Raw genomic sequence first — 19,365 nt, 5'->3', positions numbered from 1 at the left:
TTAAATTTTCCAGTCTATGGATGTGGTATGTTTCTCTATTTGTTGAGGCTCTCTTTAATTTCTCTCATTAATGTTTGTTGTTTTTAGTGTATAGGCCTTTGCACATCTCTTGTGAAATTATTCCTAAGTATTTAATTTTATCGATGCTAATATAAATGGATTTTTAAAAAATTTCATTTTTCAATTTTGTTGCTTTTATGTACAAATACAATTGATTTTATATGTTGACCTTATACTGCAACCTTACTAAATTCATTCTCCTAGTTTTAGTAGATTCTGTAGGATTTTCTACATGTAGGATCATGGCATCTGTGAATAAAGACAATTGACTTCTTTCCAATATGTCTGCTTTAATCTTAATCTTGACTTATTCCGCTGTTTACAATCTCCATTACAATGTTGAATAGAAGTGGCGAGAGCAGACATCCTTGCCAATATTGATTTTAGGTAGAGTCATTTAGTTTTTAACCACTAAGGTTCACTGTAGGTTTTTGTATATGCCTCTTACCAAGTGAAGAAAGTTCCTTTTTATTTCTTGCTTGCAGAGATTTTTATTTTTTAAATCATGAATGACTGTTGAATTTTGTAAAATATTTCAATGGATCATATATGTTTTGTTCTGTTAGTCTATGAACATGGTGAATTACATTGATTTTTGGATGTTAAACAATTTACTTTCTTGTGGTAAACCCACTTGGTCACGATGTATTATTTTTTTTTACTATTGTTGGATTTGATTTCTTAGTAAGTTAAGGATTTTTGCGTCAGTATTCACAAGGGATGAGCTCAGTTGTTTTCCTGTGATGTCATTGTTTGGTTTTGGTATCAGGATGATAATGGCCTATGAAGTAAATTGAGAAGTATTTGTTTTTTTCCCCTCTAGTATTAGACAGAATTTATACAGGATTAGTATTTTTTTCTTCCAACCTTTATAATTATTTTTTAAAAATAAGTTTCTTAAATGCTTGATAGAATTTACTAGGGAAGCAATCTGGGCTGGTTTTTTGGCCTTTGACCTTTATTAATAGCTAAGTTGTAAGAGATTCAGTTTTCCCTCAATTAGCTCAATAAAAAGGATACTTTCTTGGCACAAGTAAATTTGAAAATATTAGTACATTAGGCTTTATTCTGCTTTCAGATTTAGTTATATGTAGAAAGCATTTATGAGAAGTTGAGAGCCAGCCTTTCCAACTGTACACTTTAAATGTTCAGTAGGCCTTTCCCCAATCCACAGGGTATAACATTCCAAGAGTCCAATGGATGCCTGAAACTGCAGATAATATCAAACTCTGTATTATACCAGGGGTGCCCCAAAAATGCATAAACATTTTAAGAGATGTTATCTATGTATTTTCAAAGTTGAATTACGGTAGCAATGTGTAGTGTGACGTTCGCTCAAAAGATGGTGTTAATCAAATGAATGCTAGCGTCACCATGCGACAGGCAGGACAGTCAGAGAAAATGGAGGTGGTTGTTTGAGGAGCACAAGACCACTTTGAAGTGGTATTTGAAATTTGAGAATGTTGTGGAAGTCCGACTGCAATGGAGGCGTGAGTGTGCAACACAACCTTCAACATGCCTGACACTTGCATGCATTCGTGATAAATTTGAGATGCATGGTACTATGTGAAGACATTGAAATGGCATGTGCAGTGATACAAGGGGACACTTTGGTCATCGTTGCTCAAGCAGTAGTTCGCCATCATCAGAAGTATGTGGACGCTGATGGTAACCACTTTGAGCACCTCTTACAATTGCAGAAGTCAAACGTGACTTGTATTCATCTTTCATTTTCTGTATATATTGAGTATTACAATTTTAATAGTTTTTTCCTTTCTCAAAATGTGTATACATTTTTTTGGCACCCTCTGTATATAGAGTTTTTTCCTGTACCTACATACCTATGGTAAACTTTAAGCTACTTTTACACTTTGGGGCCATTATCAAGTAAAATAAGGGTGACTTGAACACAGGCCTTGCATTACCACAGCGGTTGATCTGATAACCAAGGTAGCTACTAAGTGACTAAGGATGGGCAGTGTATACAGTGTGGATACACTGAAAGGTCTGATTTCTGTCTTAGGAGGGACAGGATAGGATGGAGTGAGATTTCATCTTGTGCAATTTAAAACATACAAATTGTTTATTTCTGTACTTTTTTTATTTGATTTTTTGGGATTGCGGGTGACCATGGGTAACTGGAAGTGAAACTGGATAAGGGGGTGACTAATAGGGAAATAATTTTATTGTTAAATTTTGTCTAAATGTTTAATGCTGCCCTTGTTATAAAGTATTTGATTACTTATTCACCTTTGTTTTTGTTAATTTTAGGAACTTCAAAGGAGTCTAGAAAATCAAGCAGAAGGGAAAACGGAAGGTCAGAATTCCCAGAGTCCTCAGATCTCACAATGTCTCAACACATGCTCAGAGCAAAATGGTCTTTTTCCTGCTGTACCAGATACACAACTAGTTCTGCAATTTGGTAATCCTTATGCAACACAGGAAACAAGAGGTTATTAAAATATTTTTGGTTTGGGATTAGCCGAATGTAGAGTTTTTTGTTTATATCTTTGTGGGATTAGAAAATCACTGGTACAGCCAACTCTAATAGAAACATTATTTTATAACAAGCAGTTTTAATGTTTAACACTAACTGGCTTCATCCAGAAGTGATATATCATGAATGAGTAGCCTATTTGCTTATTACATATAGTTCTTATTTTTAAAAATCACTTGGGTTTAAAATAAAGGCTTTTTAAAAAAAAAAAAAATAATAAAAAATAAAGGCTTTTTTTTTTTTTGATGTGTTAAAATGGTCCTTTATATCCTGTTCATAGCTATACACAGAGATTCTAATTTTCTACCAGGTTTCACCCTTTCCTTGCAAAAAATTTTTTTTCAGATGGAGCAGATGGTGCTTTTTACCCAGATGAAATCCAAAGGCCACCTGTGAGAGTACCCTCTTGGGGACTGGAAGATAATGTTGTCTGCAGCCAGCCTGCTCGAAACCTTAGTCGGCCTGATGGTTTAGAAGACCCTGAGGATAGTAAAGTAAATTGAATTTCCATTTTCTGAGCCTGTCCCATTTATTTTCTTTCTTACGTAGAGAGTTACATGCTTATTGTGTGTGTTGAAAGAGTGTGTGTGCCTTTGAGTATACATGATGGCTTACTTCATTTTTGGAAAAACCTGCTTGTATTTAAATTTGGAAAATCAATCATGTTTCATATTTATACTTTAGGATTTGTACTTACATAAAATACTAAGTTTGGAGAAGGAACTCAGAATGTTGATAGTTTAATATTTAAAAAAATGTTAATGAGACATAATTGACATTAGTTTCAGGTGTACAACATAATAATTTGATATTTGTATGTATTGTGAAATGCTCACCATAAGTCTAGTTAATACCCATTTTAGTTATAATTTTTCTCCCTTGTTATGAGAACTTACAAGATCTACTCTCAGCAACATTCAAATATACAATATATAGCAATTGTAGTCCCAGATGGTTTAATCTTAATTATCACTAAGTGATTTACTGTATTCCATTGATGTAGATATACTTGGCTTGAAGAAGCAAATTGTTCATGGCAGTATTATGTATGCTTCAGTGTGCGTCTTTTCATTTTAGTAGTTATATCCCACTTTAAATATTAAGGTGGACCCTTTATTTAGTTGGAAAAAGAGGGAAGTGGATATATATCATTCTTTTTCAGAGAAGTACTCTTTTAGACATTGTTAATATTTAATCTCTCAGCAACACAATACTCATCATAATTGAATTAGTTTGTGTAGCATGTCATTATTTTCATTTGATTTAAGAGATTTCTTCACCATTTAATAGTTTCTTTTGCTCGTAGCTCTTTTTGGATTTCCTGTGCATTAAGAGGAATTTAAAAGAAATGCTTTACCGTGCTCTTTACAAGTACAGTGGTATCATGACCTGTTTCTCATTTAATCTAGTTGCTGCATTTAATTGCTATTAACCTTTGCAGAAACTGATCAGTGTTCAGACAGGCATGGTTTTAGCCCTAGTGCTCAACACGCATAATGGAGAAAAATGGGTTTCTCTCTCCTGCCTTTTGGCCTTCTATGTCCATTACTGGGAATAATTAGGAAAGCTGTCAGAACTTTTGTAGCCTATTTAAGGTCTAGAGTATCATTTTACTGCTTTTTCACACCTTTACTTCACGTTTTGCATATTTAATCTGATCATTCTTGGCACAGATGTTACATGTGACAAGTCCTTTTCTTCCGTAGTCATCTGCTTCAGTTTAATTAGCAGAATGTTCTTTCTGATCTGTGTGCTTTGCCCTTCTGCAAACCCATGAGAAGCAGTGTTAGAGTCTTGTGCTCATTTGCTGACATGCGTAGATTTGGTAATGAGATAGAAGGGCTCTTAATAGGCACACCTTGCGTAATTGTATTTTGCAATCAGAAGACTTTTCACATTAGACAGAAACACGTTTTTATGTACATTCAGAGCGTGTTTTTTTAAAAAAATTCTTGTCATTACAACAACAAGAAATCACTTGCAAATGAAGTATTTTAGTAATTTAAGTTAGGATATAGAAAGCAGATTTGAGTTGACCTGTCCTTTTTCTCTGGTCTCTGTCCTGGGAGTGATTAACAGATGCCCCAGCATCTGAGAGTCAGGGTTGAGGCGGCCACTCTCTCAGCCTGTTCCAGTTACACACCTGCCATATCTCTTCCCTTCTGCACCAGAAACTGGTCAACTCTCAGATCAAAAGCCTTTTATGACTCCCTCTTACCAAATTGCTGTAGCAATAACTGTAACAGAATGATGATGATGGTGATGGCAACAAACAGTTCTGTAGCTCTGTTTGCCTGCTAATGCTTAGCTCTTTAAATATATTAACTCGTTTGTTCTTCAGAGCAATCCTATGAGGTAGGAACTATTACCTTCTCTATTGAGAGACAGTTTAACTGGCTTGCTTCACATCACACAGCTGGTAAGGGTACAGCCAGGATTGGAACCTCAGCAGTTTGGCTATAGAAGCTGTGGTTTTGAACTGCCTATGTACTTATCAAATGGGCTAAAGCAGAGGTTCCCAAACTTTCTCAGTTCATAGTGCCTTTCACATTTCAGTAAATTTTTTTTATAGCACCCCATAGGCCAAAAGAAATACTTGCAATTAACTAACAAATGTAGTTAGCATTTGGAAAAACTAATGCACATGCGTCGAAAGAAAAATTCATATATTTATTTCATTCTTAAATAACCATAGTTACTAATGGGATGAGTATTGTTGACCATTATTCACCTTCTCAAACCCTGGGATCAGATTGGACAAGCCACCTTCATTTCCTGTCTCACATTGATTTTTACAAAGCATGTGCTTTATATCTCAGCAAGGACTGCTAAAAACCCAGCTTCTCAGAAATGCCATCAAAAGGAAGGTAGTGCTATCTTATGTTGAAACTGTGAGCTATCTTGAACTAGTTCATGGGTTATCTCACAAAAGGTGGGGTGTTCCTGCATAGTTAACCTAGAAAATAAAAAATATCACATAATACCCCTGTGAATTTGCTGTGGTTACTTTAGCCTCCTGCACGGTTTTTGGAACCATGGGTCTAAAAACCCTTGCTACTCAAAAATATGGCTTGTGGACCAACATACCGGTATCTCCTGGGAGCTTGTTAGAAATGCAGAATCTACGCCTCCACTGAGAATCGCACTGCATTTAACAAAATACTTAAGCAATCACGTGCTGAATAAAGCTTGAGGTACACTGGTCTAAACTTCCTGAGCCCATCATTCACGGCTGGATTACTTTCTCTCTAACACATGTTCTACTTTCCAGTTGTTTCTATGCCTTGTTCAGTGTTTCCCTTCCACCAGGACTAGCTTTACTCCTTCTTTCCTTTCTATCTCTGAAAAACTAAGGCTCACACATTCTATTAGTGGGTAGTTTGTTTGCAGCTTTCTACATGAATTGTTCGCTATGAATCCCCAAACTGAAGACGGCTTTTTTGTTGATATACATTTTATTTTTCTGATGAGTTTTTAGCTATTATTCTCAGAAGGAGCTGTGATTCTCAAAGGGTCTGTGACCCCAAAATTGTTGAGAATCACTACTTGAAAGAATCAAGGCCTGCTTCATTCATGGTGCGTTGAGTTTTTGCCATTCTTAAATTTTGACATTTTTTTATGTTTCTGCTGAAAAATCTGATGATAATCTAATGGGCTTTCCTTTGTAAACTTTTATGTTTCATTTGAAAATTTTATTTTGAATATAACTAATATGTTTTCTGTTTACAAAAATAGTATATACACTTGTAGTCCATTTATTTTTATCAAGAATGCCAACACATCTCAATGGGGAAGAATAGTCTTGTGAACAACTAGTGTTGGGACAGTTGGACATATGTATGCAAAAGAAAGAAATTGGACCCCTACCTTATTCCATCTACAAAATTTAACTCAAGTTGAATCTTAGTAAGAGCTAAAGCATAAAATTCAAAAGAAAGCATAGGGTTAAGTCTTTGTGACATTGGATTAGGCAATAGATTGTTAGATATGACAGCAAAAGCACATGCAACAAAGGGAAAACATGGACAAATTGGACTTCATCAAAAGGATTACAGGAATAAATTCTGTATTGTTCTGTTTTAAAATACGTATTTCCAGCTGATAACTGTATCTCTGGTTGGTATTCCTTAATGCTGAATTTTGCCTTTTCTATACCATATAGTATAATGCCTTTCATACAACAGGGACTGTTTAAATATTTATGATTTAATGATTTTAGTTAGAGAAATGCATTTAATTATTTCTGTTCTGTGCCTAATAAATGACTTATGTTCAGGTCATCTTAGAAAAGTAAATTTTGGTAACAGCCTTATTGAGATTCAGTTCACATACCCTACAAGTCACCATTTAAAGTATACAATTCATTGGTTTTTCAGTATATTCACAGAGTTGTACAACTATCAATTTTAGAACATTTTCCTTACCACAGAAAGAAACCCCTGTACCCTTTAGCAGCCACTTTCCCCTCCTTTATTCCCCCAGCCCCAGGGAACTTTTAGTAATACTTTCTGTTTCTATGTATTTGCTTATTCTGGACATTCATGAATGAAATCATGTAATACATGGTCTTTTGTGACTGGCTTCTTTCATTTAGCACATGATGCTTTCAAGAGTCATCCATGTTTTAGCCCATATAGATGTTTAGCACAAAGAGTTCTTCATTCCTTTTGAATATTGAAGAATATTATATGAATATACCACATTTTGTTTATCCAGTCATCTGTTGGTTGACATTGGGTTGTTTTCTATCTTTCGGTTATTGTGAATAGTACAGCTGCGTGAACTTGTGTACAAGTTTTTGTTTGAATACCTTTTACAGTTCTTATGGATAATATAACTAGGAGTTAAATTGCCGGGTCATATGGTAACTCTGTTTAACCTTTTGAACTGCCTACTTTCCACAGTGGATGCATAATTTTACTTAACTACCTACCAGCAGTGTGTGAGGGTTCCAGTCTAGCTACTTCCTTGCCCACACTTGCCTGTTGTTTTGACTATAGCCCTCCTAGTGGGTGTGAAGTGCTATGTCATTGTGGTTTCGATTTGCCTTTCTCTGATGGCTAATGGTATTGAGCATCTTTAATGAGCTAATTGGCCGTTTGTATATTATCTTTGGAAAAATGTCTGTTCAAATCATTTGGCCGTTTTAAAATTGGATTATTTGTCCCCTATCAGATACAGTAGTCCACCCAAGACCCCCAGTGGATGCCTGAACATTTGGATAGTCTTGAGCACTATATATTCCATGATTTTTCCTATACACATACCAGTGATAAAGTTTAGTTAATAAGGCACAGTAAGATAACTAATAAATAGAACAGTTGTAACAATATACTGTAATAAAAGTTATGTGAATGTGGCATTAAGTAAGGCTTACCTGAATATAAGCACAGTCAATCTAATAATCAAGACTGCTACTAAGTGACTACTGGGCAGGTAGTGTATACAGCCTGGATACACTGGACAAAGGGAGGACTCTGGTGGGGGTGGGGTGGGATGAGATTGCATCCCGCTATGCAGAATGGCATGCAATTTAAAACTTACGAATGGTTTATTTCTGGAATGTTTCATTTAATATTTTCAGACCGGTTGACTGTGTATAACTGAAACTGCAGAAAAGGGGTGAGCACGGTATATGACTTGTAAATACTTTCTCCCATTGTGGGCTGTCTTCTCACTTGTTTGGTGATATTTTTTGCAACAGAAAAGCTTTTCATTTTGATGAAGTCAAATTTATTCTTTTTTTCGCTTGTATTTCTGTTGTCATATCTCAGAAACCATTGCCTGATCCAAGGTTTAGGAAGATTTGTCCCTTATTTTCTTCTAAGGCTTTTATAGTTCTAGCTCTTACATTTAGGTCTTTGGTCCACTTTGAGTTAATTTTTGAATATGAGCAAAAGTAATATTTGAAAAGTAAAAAGAGATCTTGCAGAATATTTCTGCTTTCTAATACCTTTAAGTTACATATAGTTCAATGATATTCCTTCATTGACATGATATATTACCAGAAAAGGATGTTTGGCAGAGCTTAAAGAGCAACATCTCAGAAAAAGCAGAATGTTGACTAATATTACCAAGTTAGTTCTCGAGTTTTATATAGTTACCCAGAGTCATCGGTACTCTATTTTCTCTTATGTGTTGACTTTGTTTTGGCCTTGGCAAATACACATTAGTTACCTAAAGAATGCTTTTGAGCTAAAGTAATTGTTATCAACTTAGTAAAAGTTTTATTCGTTAAGTGGTAGACCTTTCTTCCTTGACATTCATTGCTAACTCCTGAATGACAGCTAAGTGTTTCAATTAATAATTGCTAGCAAAGGTTCTTCACAGCACAGTTTGGGAAATGCTGATGATATATAGTCTCATTGTCTGGAGCCTAATGATTCAGATGGCAGGGCTCAGACATTAGCTCCTGAGTCTGTGTTGCTGGTTTGATCATGATTGCATTTTTGTTGTTGTGGTAGAGTACACATAACATAAAATTTCCCATCTTAATTGTTTTTAAGTGTATAGTTCTATAGCGTTAAGTAACGTTCATTGTCACGTAACAGGCCTCTCTTCATTTTGCAAAACAAAAACTCCATACCCATTAAAGAACTACTCCCCATTCCCTTTCCCTGTTCTACTTTGTCTCTATGAATTTGACTACTCTAGGGCCTTCATTTAAGAGGAATCATAGTATTTGTCATTTTGTGACTGGCTTGTTTCACTTAGCATAGTGTCCTCAAGATTCAGCCATGTTTTAACAGGTGTCGGAATTTCCTCGTCAAGGCTAAATAATACTCCATTTTATGTATGTACATTGTGTTTATCCATTTTTCCATCGATAGTCATTTGGGTTTCCACCTTTTGGGTGTAATGCTGTTATCATAGGTGTACAAATAGATCCATTCCGGTTCCTGCTTTCAGTTCTTTTGGATAGACAGACAGAATTGGAATTGCTACATATACCATATATGGGAATTGTATTTTTACAATCATTGCATTTCGAATTCAGTATGATTAACCCTATTTTACTGTCTAAGACATTAACCTATTTTAATTCTATTTCAAATATTCAGGCTGGTTATATACTTAAGAAAACAGCAATTTTTTTTTATAGACTAGATTTTGAGTTGGACATCTAATGAAAAGTTTTTGAATTTCAAATAGAGTAGTTTACCATAGCTTATTTCCTTTGCTTGAAAACCAGTTTGTAATAGAAATAGTATTGTGCTGATGGGTCTAAAGGTAGATGAACAATGTAAGGTGGTTTAAGTTTTGATACAGATTAAAATGCTGTTAAAAATTAAGTAAGATTTAATTATTTGGAATAGATTTCAGTGTGGTAGTCCCAGTAAAATTTTCTGACAAGATTATTTTAACAGTTTAGTTAAAATACTAGGTACTAATACTATAAAACTTGCTATTCAGAATTCCTTTGGGTTCACAACTTTCAGTTATAAAACTTGATTTTAGTAATTTTGGGTAGAAATCTTTCTAAAGTGGAATGCATGATTCTCTGCCTTCTTAAAGAATGCCTAACCATGATGGCTCAAGTTTATAAATTTAAAAATTAACATTAAAGATGGAGTCATGTTCTTTTAAGATGTAAAGCTGTGTGATCCAATGCTGAAATACTCTTGGATGTTCTGAGTTCTCTGCTTTTCTCTTTTTACCAGTAGCCATTTTTTGTTGCTGGCAGTGGGCCTGCCATAATAGCTTCACTTCCCACCTAATTACTTGTATTTAATCTCATATGGTTTTGGAAACTAATTGGTGAGTAAAATAGAATAAATGTAGTATTTGTGAGTGATAATTGACAAGCCATTTTGCATATTAAGATCACAACAGACTTTATTATATGAATTGGCTGTTCATAGAACTGACCACATACTTTCTGGTTTTGAAATATTCTCTGAGTGGGTGATTTCTTATTTCACAGGAACATGTTATGTTTCATAATATCTAGAATTCTACTCTTGAGTCCCTGTGTGTGTTTTATTAGGTAATAGATGGCAGAATAATAGGGTCATCATTACCAAATTATATGACTTAGGACTAAGTATAAATTACTCTCTTCCCTCCGATATTTTACGAGCAGGGTTCACATGTTTGATAGGTTAGTCTGACTTAGCTAGCGGCAAACTCGGTTAGCTGATTCATGGAAGCAGTAAATTGGTGTAAGCTATTAGCTGTTATTAAAACAGGGACAGGAGGTTGTAAGATTTTTGGCCCCTAGAAAGTTACATTTTATTATAAATATCACCAAGAATTTTGAAAAGTAGAATATCAAGACCTTTTTATCTTTTCCCATTATTAAACAGCATTTCAAAATTTCAAATTTTTTTTACTTCAAAGAAAAACGAGAAAATTTTGTTTCTGATATGTAGTTGTTTAAGCAGATACTGTTACTGTCCTGCATGTTAAGTTTGGCATATTCGACTATGTCATTCTCCCTCTTTATACCTACAGATTTCAAAGCTCTGGATTTTAGGTACTTGAAGACTTAATTTTTGAAGTATATAAAGTACCGGTCTTATTTTCCCCAATTCCTCATTATCTGTCCTGTTTTCCTTTGCCCAGTTATATCCTAAGGGAATCATAAATGCAAACAAAAGTTCATCCTTTGATGAACAGCAGAAAAAAAGCCTCTCACCCCTTAGACCATTCAGGAGGGGGGTAACCATCAGAAAATAGTCAAGTACACCCCCCCCCCCCATAAGTCAATTTGTCTTTTGTTGGTTCACATTGAATTTCCTATCACATGCACTTGGGACAGGCTTGACTCCTTAGCCCTCTTAACAGCAGCTCTGGGATAAGCATGACCCCCCAACAAAATAAGGACTTTCATTAGTGCCTGTTCTGCCTGGTTATGTGCTGTTAGTTCATGACGGGAAGGAGAGCAGCTAACAGAGCTGCTCAGGGGAAGACAAGATGGGCACTGGCTGTGATGTGGCTGCTTTGACGTAAAGTGAGTCTCTGGCTGTTGATGCACCATGTACAGTTCTCTAAAAAGTGACCACAGGATGTAGGCATGGAAACTCACACCAGTGTTTTCTTTCAGATTCACTCGGATTTACACATTTTTCGGCGTCTTCATTGACAATCTTAAATAACTTAGTTTTGAATTTTATTCTTTCACAACAGGGCTTTGAGGCCTGTAGTTTGGTGCATTGCTTTGTTTTGACATGGTTTTCCAGTTGCATTTTACTGTGTGCGCGCGTGCCTGAGTCCATATACATGCAAACTCATATATCAACCAGTTTTCATTTATTTATGAATCATATGTTGTCAAAGATTGTCTTGCAAATTAATAGTAATTACATCAGAATAATAGGGAAGATAATGTAGTATTAAAATTTCTATGGAATAAAGTTACCTGCATGTCGGTTCGGAAAAGTCTACTGATTGCTACTTCATTCACACATGCTGCTTTTTATTTCAAGAAGGCAAAATCCATAGCGAAATACTATGTAAAATATTTTCTTTGTGATGATATAATTAAATAATAGAAGTAAACATTTTAAAAGTGTAATCTTTCTTTATACTGTACTTGATTAAGGAACTTGTGTTTGGTTTCACTTTTCTCAAAAGTTGCAAAATTATTTTTTGCCAGGAAGATGAGAATGTGTCCACTGCTCCAGATCCTGCAAGTAAGCGTGTACACGGAGCAGGCTTTTGCTTTGATTCCAGGTAATTTTTCTCTTTCTTGTGTAGAATTTGGATTAGACAGACCAGTGATTCTCAAAGTTTGTTCCTTGGAAACTTGTTAGAAATGTGTATGATCAGGGCCCTACCTCGTACCTTCTGATCTGAAACTCTTGGCGTGGGGCCCAGCAGTGCTTTGGCTTAACCTGCTCTCCAGTGACTACTGCATGGTCCCCTTTGCTCGCAGTGCGACAAACACTCGGTTGTGAAATCAAATGAGCACTTGGGAAATTAGAAGTTGTATGAATTTTTGTAGGTTTTCAGAAGCCATTTTCTGTTAAAAAGGGAAGACTTCTTGTCACAAAGCCTCATTTCACATAATGTGATTGTATTTTGGGGATTTTCATGAAGAAAAGATTTTTCTTTGCCAGTCTAATTGTAAAACTCAGTTTAGAAACTTTTGTAAATGGTTTATACAATTGTCAATAGCAAGCATTTAGAAGCAGAAAAAGGTTTCTTGAGTAACTGAAGGCTTTCAAGGTAAGTTTAGTGTGAATCAGTTTAACTAGATTAAGTGTAACCTTGTCACATCTTGAATAAATCTGTTGTTAGTTTATTAGAAATACGTAATTGTTTCATTTTCCTATTTCTTCAAGCTTTGATGTTCACAAGAAGTGCCCCCTCTGTGAATTAATGTTCCCTCCCAACTATGATCAGAGCAAGTTTGAAGAGCACGTTGAAAGTCACTGGAAGGTGTGCCCAGTGTGCAGCGAGCAGTTCCCGCCTGACTACGACCAGCAGGGCTTTGAAAGGCATGTGCACACCCATTTTGACCAGAATGTTTTAAATTTTGAGTAGTTACCTTTTTCTATGGGTTAATAACACAGTTGAGGAGTTGAACAAAATCATCAGACCACTGAGGAGGCCACAGGTAATCACTTTCCTGTGCCCGCGACTGCACTTTTCTGACCAAGAGCTACTTTGAGTTGGGTGTTACTAGGGTCAGGGTCAGCCTTTGGCTTACCAATAAATATAATTTTAACCTCTTTCAATCTTACCTGCTTAAGAAAAGAAGTTCTTGTCTGTTTGTATCTTTATTTATTCCCTAGTTTGCAAAACTATATGACTAAAGCAAACAAGGATTACTTTCATATTCTGCACTGCAAACATGTATGTATAATGTGCTATTTAGACTATCCACAAGTTTCTGTTGACCTTGTTGATTGAGCATGACTACTAAATATTATGTAATAAAAAAATTTATCATAATAGTCTTGCAAAGTAATTCTTTGAATACAGAAACTTGCATAATTTAGCCCATGAGATGATGGTTTTTAACCCTCTTTAGAAATGGAGGTGTATGTAGAATGAGATCACATGCTTGCAGTAGAGCAAATACCCTTTTCACATTTGAAATGTTTGCTTTGGGAATTAATGGAAGTCATATTTTGCTAATTGATTACTAAAAAATTTTAGAATAACCTGAATTACTATATTTAAGCCATCTTAAAGTTGTATTTCTAGTAGAAAAACGGAACAAGATATATGAGTACAATCGTTTCATATTAAATGATCTAAATAATGGTGTTTGTGGCATAAAATCACAGAAAATAAATCTTTTTCACATTTTCCTGATGAGAATATAACTGAAATAAAATTCTTAGTAGGTGACTAAAAATGTAATACATAAACCCAAATCAAAGCAATGTATTTTAAGTTATGTCTCTGCTGTGTATAGTATTCTCATTAACATTAAAGAGGACACACATTTTTGGAGGTAATTTCATTGTCAAATTTATTTGCAATAGTTTTTCCTTAACTCGAGCATCTTGAACATCTTTTTCCCCCATTTGTGTCTTTAAGTTTTTGAACTGTATTGTATTCCTTTGTTTTATAACATGAATGTTAAGAATATAAAGTTCTGACTTTTTGGTTCTGCTGCTTTTGTAGTTATAAAAATACTTGCTTGTCCTAATAAGCAAACGAGCTGTTTAAGATGTTAAGCTTATACTCAGCATGGTGGCATTTTGGGTGCTGTATGTGAACTGCATTACACATCATGTTGCCTGTATTTCTTTCTGGGACACAACTTGTATATTGTTGGAATCCTTTAAAAAGGTTTTTGAGTCAAGGGAAAAACAGTGTCAGGCTGTCGTCAAATGCCAGATGTTAGGACGTGGCATACCTGGGGCAGCAGTATTGAAGATGCCATGTTTTACTTTCCTGCTAAGCAGAATGTATTCGAGTAAAACATGTTGAGTGATAGGAGCATTTTTGTTACATTAATGATTCCAGACCGTGCTTACTTTAAAACCTTCGAACAATATAGTCTACTACTACTGGTGAGATGATTGATTGTTCATCTTACTAGTCTAAATAGTTTTTGGCCCCACACTTATAATTAATTATTTTTCTTTAATCTTAAGTATTTTGGTGTTTTTCAAAAATGTAATGATTTTTGTAATGATTTCAAAAATAGGTTTAATCCCACTGTGGTCTGAGATCATGCTTTGTATGATTTATATTCTCAGGAAGTGGATGCTCTGTGTGAGTTCAAACATTGTGTCTTCCGCTGTTGTTGGATGCAGGTTAATTAATTGATGATGCCCTTGAGTTCACTAAGTCCTTAGTGATCCTCTAACTGCTGGATCTGTCCGTGACTGCTAAGAGGGTGCTGACAGCTCCAAGAAAAGTAGTGGATTCATTTCTCTTCACATTTCTATCACTTTTTGGCCTCCCATATTTTGATGCCCTGTTTGTTGTTAGGCAAAAACTATTAAGGATTAAAAAGCAATGCATTCTAATCTAAGCAAAAAATTAAATACAGTTTTCATGTGTGAGCTGAATTCTGTAAAAAATGCGGGGGGCAGCCCCAGGTAGACCAAGGCACTGAGTGGATATATTAGTTCCTGTGGTAAACTTGATACTGGCTTTTCATAATGGATACTAATGACAATAAAGAGCCATTTTTATTTTGGGTCAGAGACAGTTTATTTTAAATGTGATTTAATTTACATTTATAAGCAGCTTTTCTTGACAGGAATTTTGATTCATTAAGTTGCCTTCAGTTCTAAAACCTCTGTCGCTTTCAAACTTAATGTGCTCTGTCCCCAACAAAACATATGAAAATATAATTTAAAGCACAGTTTTCACAGACACAGTACAATACATTCACTATACACGGTATAACAAAATATTCCCATCCTTACCGGTTTAGTAATACTGTCACAATGAATGAGCAAATAGAAATCGGAATTTGTTTTATAGTTGAAAGAAATGTTAACATGCACAATGATATTTTATGACTGTTTAGCTGTTGAACTACTGATCCAGCCTGCAGTTTCTTGCACTAGAAGGAGCGAAGCTAAATAATTGCTGGCCTGAAAATATCTTGGTCAATTATAGGTAGATACGAAATAGCCAAGTAGGGCCGCCTTAGGCACCGGACGGCTGCTCATGTCTGGATCACCCTTTTAAACACACACCGTAACACTGTATATTCAGGACCAAGACCACGCTTCAGAGAGCTGAGGAAATTTTCAGAGGGCAGTGTCTTTATAAATACTTAAAACCCCCTCATTATAAGGGGTTCACAACTGAAGAAGATAGAAGCTTACCCATCTGGCTAACAGAATTGTCATCCTTTCAAAGTGTCTGAAAAAAGCAAGGAGGGACACCTGCTTTCCAGCTGTAAGACTCATCAAATGGGGACATGGGAAGAAAGTTATAAGCAGTGTGAGTTTGCTTTTCACCAATTTTGTGAGCAGTTGGCAATCTCAGAGCAATTTTTATTGCATAATTAGGCAACTGGTAAACACTCACGTTTAAGGAATAGCACTTGGGAGAAAAGAACACTCAAGGCATGATGGTATTGTTGGTGAGAAAGACTTCAGGAATGGTCCAGACGTAGGTTATTCTAAGGGGTCACATATTAGTCATTTCTCCTTTGACCACCTGCTGCAAGAAAGCACTTAATTGTCAATAAGGCTCAATTTCATATTTCAGCAAATTGTTTTATAAAGCTAAACAGACATTTACAATGGGAATACAGACATCTACAATGTGATAGGAAAAGGGCCTTTTAAAAAAAACACACTAAAAACACAATGAGCATGAAGAAGAGGCAATAGGGGCTTTAACAAAAATGTTTCTTTGAACTGTGTGGAATTTTAATTCTTATTTGCAACCCACAGGTTTGTTAGGGCAGTGGTTGTAAGAATTGGCAACACATAAAACATTAAATCTGTTGGCAATAGAGAACTACAAAGTGCTTTAAAACTTCACCTAAAGATGAAGATAGAACTAAATTTCACACAAAAATTTGTACGTATTTCAAAGAGTTTCCTAACAGGTTTCAAGGATAACTAGTTCACTAAACTGTTATCTTGGTCTGCAAATATTAATAGGCATAAATCGATCCCCTTGTACTCAGCAGGCACTCAAGGGGATGCTTGTTGAAGATTGAACTGAAGAGACTATTTTGTACAAAAATGCCATTGATAACACTAAAATAATTGGTAAGTCAGATGGCAAGATTTTCAGCTTTTTAAAGGGCAAAAGGACTTGCAAGATAATACAAAACACAGAAAGCACACCATTTATGTATGTTATTTAAATATGAAAATATTTTAGCATATTATGTTAAACATTCTTAATTTATATTTCCATTACCTAAAGTCTTTCTACTCACAAATACTAACTCCATTATGTAAGGCATGGTAACCAGTTTGATAATGAAGGTATTATTTTGGTTTTGAACGTAGTGAGTTGATGTGTTGAAAAACAACTTCAATCACATTACAATCTTGGGGAAAAGAAAACCTCAGTGCCAGCCCCTCCTCCCCCAGTTGCTATCACTGCAATACAACTAAATAATATGCAACATGCCCTCAGTCATATTTTGTTTTGGGGGAAATGTGCTGAAGAACCTAGAGCTTTTTTTTTAGCACCTTATTATCAAAGTAATGAAAATGGGTATGATGATTACATGTGCAAATGTACAAAATCATTAACTCTACAAAGATACATCATTCCAAAATTACAGAAAAAATTTAAAGCATGCATTTAATTCCTTAAAGGGTTGCTGAATGCTTCCCCTGAAAAAAGGTGGCTGTTTTCAAAATCAGCAACTGCTGGTGAGGATTTCTTGGCACAGTTATGACCAGCATGTTATTGCTGCATCTTCCTGATAATCTCAGCTGACACCGGGGGATGGAAATTGATTGTGTGGTGCCGCAGGCCCTGAGCTGTCTTGTAACTCTTACCACAACGACATTTGAATGGCTTGCGCACACGGATCTGTGTTCTGTGACCATTCTTAGCGTGGTACTTTATGCCATTCACGTTCTGTGGACAAGAGAAGAAGACCACATATTAGATGGAGTCATACTGTCTGTCAGGCTGGGGAAAACCGCATCTGCACGGCAGTCAGCTCCTGGATGGCAGCTGTTTACAGAGCAAGCTGTGCAGACGGGGTCATGCTCGCAGCTAACAAGGCAATTCCAAATATGCCTCAATCTGAAAACGAAAGGACTGACATCACATTTTATGTAAAATATGTTTTAAGACTCACAGACTGTAGAAGCACAGTCCTCTGCCTGGATCTTTGCTTCCTCTGAGTTCTTTTTCCACTGTAAAGAATGCTAAAGATGGGCAGTTATATATATATTTTTAAAAAAAATCCTCAGGATGCGCCCCCCACCCATCTTTCTAAAGAAAACACAGGTTAGAGCAAAAGAGTGCAAGATGTGTATAAACCAACAAGAACTGATAGTAATCCCTGCCTTGCCTAGAATTTGTGTCGGCTTCCTACTCGGCATTAAGTCAGCTCCCAGAGACAAGACCTGCCCACAGGTAAGTACCTAAGAGCAGCCTAGGCCCTGCTTTTATTTATGGACTACATTCCAACCCCACAGGACACTTTAAAAATCTTCAGATTGTGGAAGTCTCAGCAACATGAGAATTCCAAACTTCATATTGGTGTACAAATCTTAAATGATACGTAAAAGATCAAAATGCGTTCTGGAGTTCTTTTAATTGGTATAGTCTGTGTAAGACTCCATGCCTAGAATCACTCTGTAGATTTTAACAAACAATTACTATTGCTCATCCCAATTAGTGAGGTGTAAGAAAGAATAAATGGCAGAGGCGATACTAGAGCATAGGTCCTGGAAAATTTCCAAGTCAGCTATTGCCAGATTAGGGAGTAAGGGAAAGGGAACAAGCTTGAGCCATGAAGTTGCTGAGCACACCTCATGGGGGGGTGGGGGGGTGGTCTGTTTCCTGAAGTATCACCTGGATCTGGTGCCAGCGGGCCCAGTCCTGTGCCCCACCTAAAGGAGGTGAACACAGCTGTCTTCTACTCTTTCTTAAGATGCCCTTTGTGAGCTCAGAGAATAGGGGTGGGCTTTCTGCCGCTGTATCGTGGGCGTCTAGCACAGTGATATTTGTGAGTGATACGAATTTGTTAGCACGTGCTTCACGGTTCTAGAAGAAATTGGGAGTTGCCATTCAACAGTGTGTTCAGTGGTTCTGTTTACATTCCTCTCTCAGAGTCATAGCGCACACACAGACTTTAAACACCTGAGGGTAGGGAGGCCTGCTGATCTTTGTGGAACCTGGGGTGCCGGCGCCAAACAGCGACCCGCTGGCCAGGTGTGGAATCCAGGGAGTTGAATCAAGGTCCCCGTGCACGTTCCGCCCTCGTCCTGCCGGCGTCAGTCCGGAAACCCCTCACTAGTCTAGGGGAATAAACTTGCTGCAATGGGATATGAAGAAGGCAGTGATAGTGGCAGAATCAGACCCATTAATACAGTCAGCTGGGTAGACAAGCCCTGCCAGCCCCCAGCTATTCCAGCCATCCCCCCAGAGGCCCAGGCATGGAAAGCAGCCAACTTGTATATGCAGCAGCCCCCCCCTGGCATCTTGCTGCAACCACGAGAGACCCCGGCGAGAACTGCCTAGCTGGAGCCAGGCAACCCACACAACCATGAAAGATAATTGTTTTAAGCTACTTGAAAGAGAGTTAATAATAGTTTTATGACCATTAGAGAAAGGCTGTCAAGTTTCCAAGTAATAGTAACAATATGTTAGGAAGTCTGGTTCACAAATGCCAGAAATTTGCATCTGCATGCTTCATATCCCGGTTTATTAGCTCAGCGCATTCACTGAGCACCTAG

At 36.5% G+C, this 19,365-nt stretch overlaps 2 protein-coding genes across 9 annotated transcripts in view; one reads left to right on the top strand and one right to left on the bottom strand.

Annotated features, from left to right (window-relative positions):
- The window catches only part of TAX1BP1 (Tax1 binding protein 1), a 71,599-nt gene extending 56,435 nt beyond the window's left edge, over positions 1 to 15,164 (top strand). For 6 of the 8 annotated variants that reach the window (XM_074340915.2, XM_074340916.2, XM_074340917.2 and 3 more), the window contains 4 exons: positions 2,332 to 2,512; positions 2,903 to 3,051; positions 12,156 to 12,232; positions 12,844 to 15,164. In XM_074340915.2, coding sequence (XP_074197016.2) covers positions 2,332 to 2,512; positions 2,903 to 3,051; positions 12,156 to 12,232; positions 12,844 to 13,045 — 609 coding nt within the window. In that variant the 3' untranslated portion in view covers positions 13,046 to 15,164. The remainder of the gene's footprint in view (positions 1 to 2,331; positions 2,513 to 2,902; positions 3,052 to 12,155; positions 12,233 to 12,843) is intronic. The other 2 variants (XM_074340918.2, XM_019726158.3) reach the window with 1 other exon arrangement.
- Positions 15,154 to 19,365, bottom strand: part of JAZF1 (JAZF zinc finger 1) — a 307,874-nt gene continuing 303,662 nt past the window's right edge. The window contains exon 5 of the mRNA XM_074340922.2: positions 15,154 to 17,533. Within this exon, the coding sequence (XP_074197023.1) occupies positions 17,357 to 17,533 (177 nt within the window). The 3' untranslated portion in view covers positions 15,154 to 17,356. The remainder of the gene's footprint in view (positions 17,534 to 19,365) is intronic.

Source organism: Rhinolophus sinicus, chromosome 4 (genome assembly GCF_057876585.1).
Source record: "Rhinolophus sinicus isolate RSI-liver-muscle chromosome 4, RSI-T2T, whole genome shotgun sequence".
Lineage (NCBI taxonomy): Eukaryota > Metazoa > Chordata > Mammalia > Chiroptera > Rhinolophidae > Rhinolophus > Rhinolophus sinicus.
Note: the sequence above shows the minus strand (reverse complement) of the source record. Positions and strands in the feature narration are given on the sequence as shown.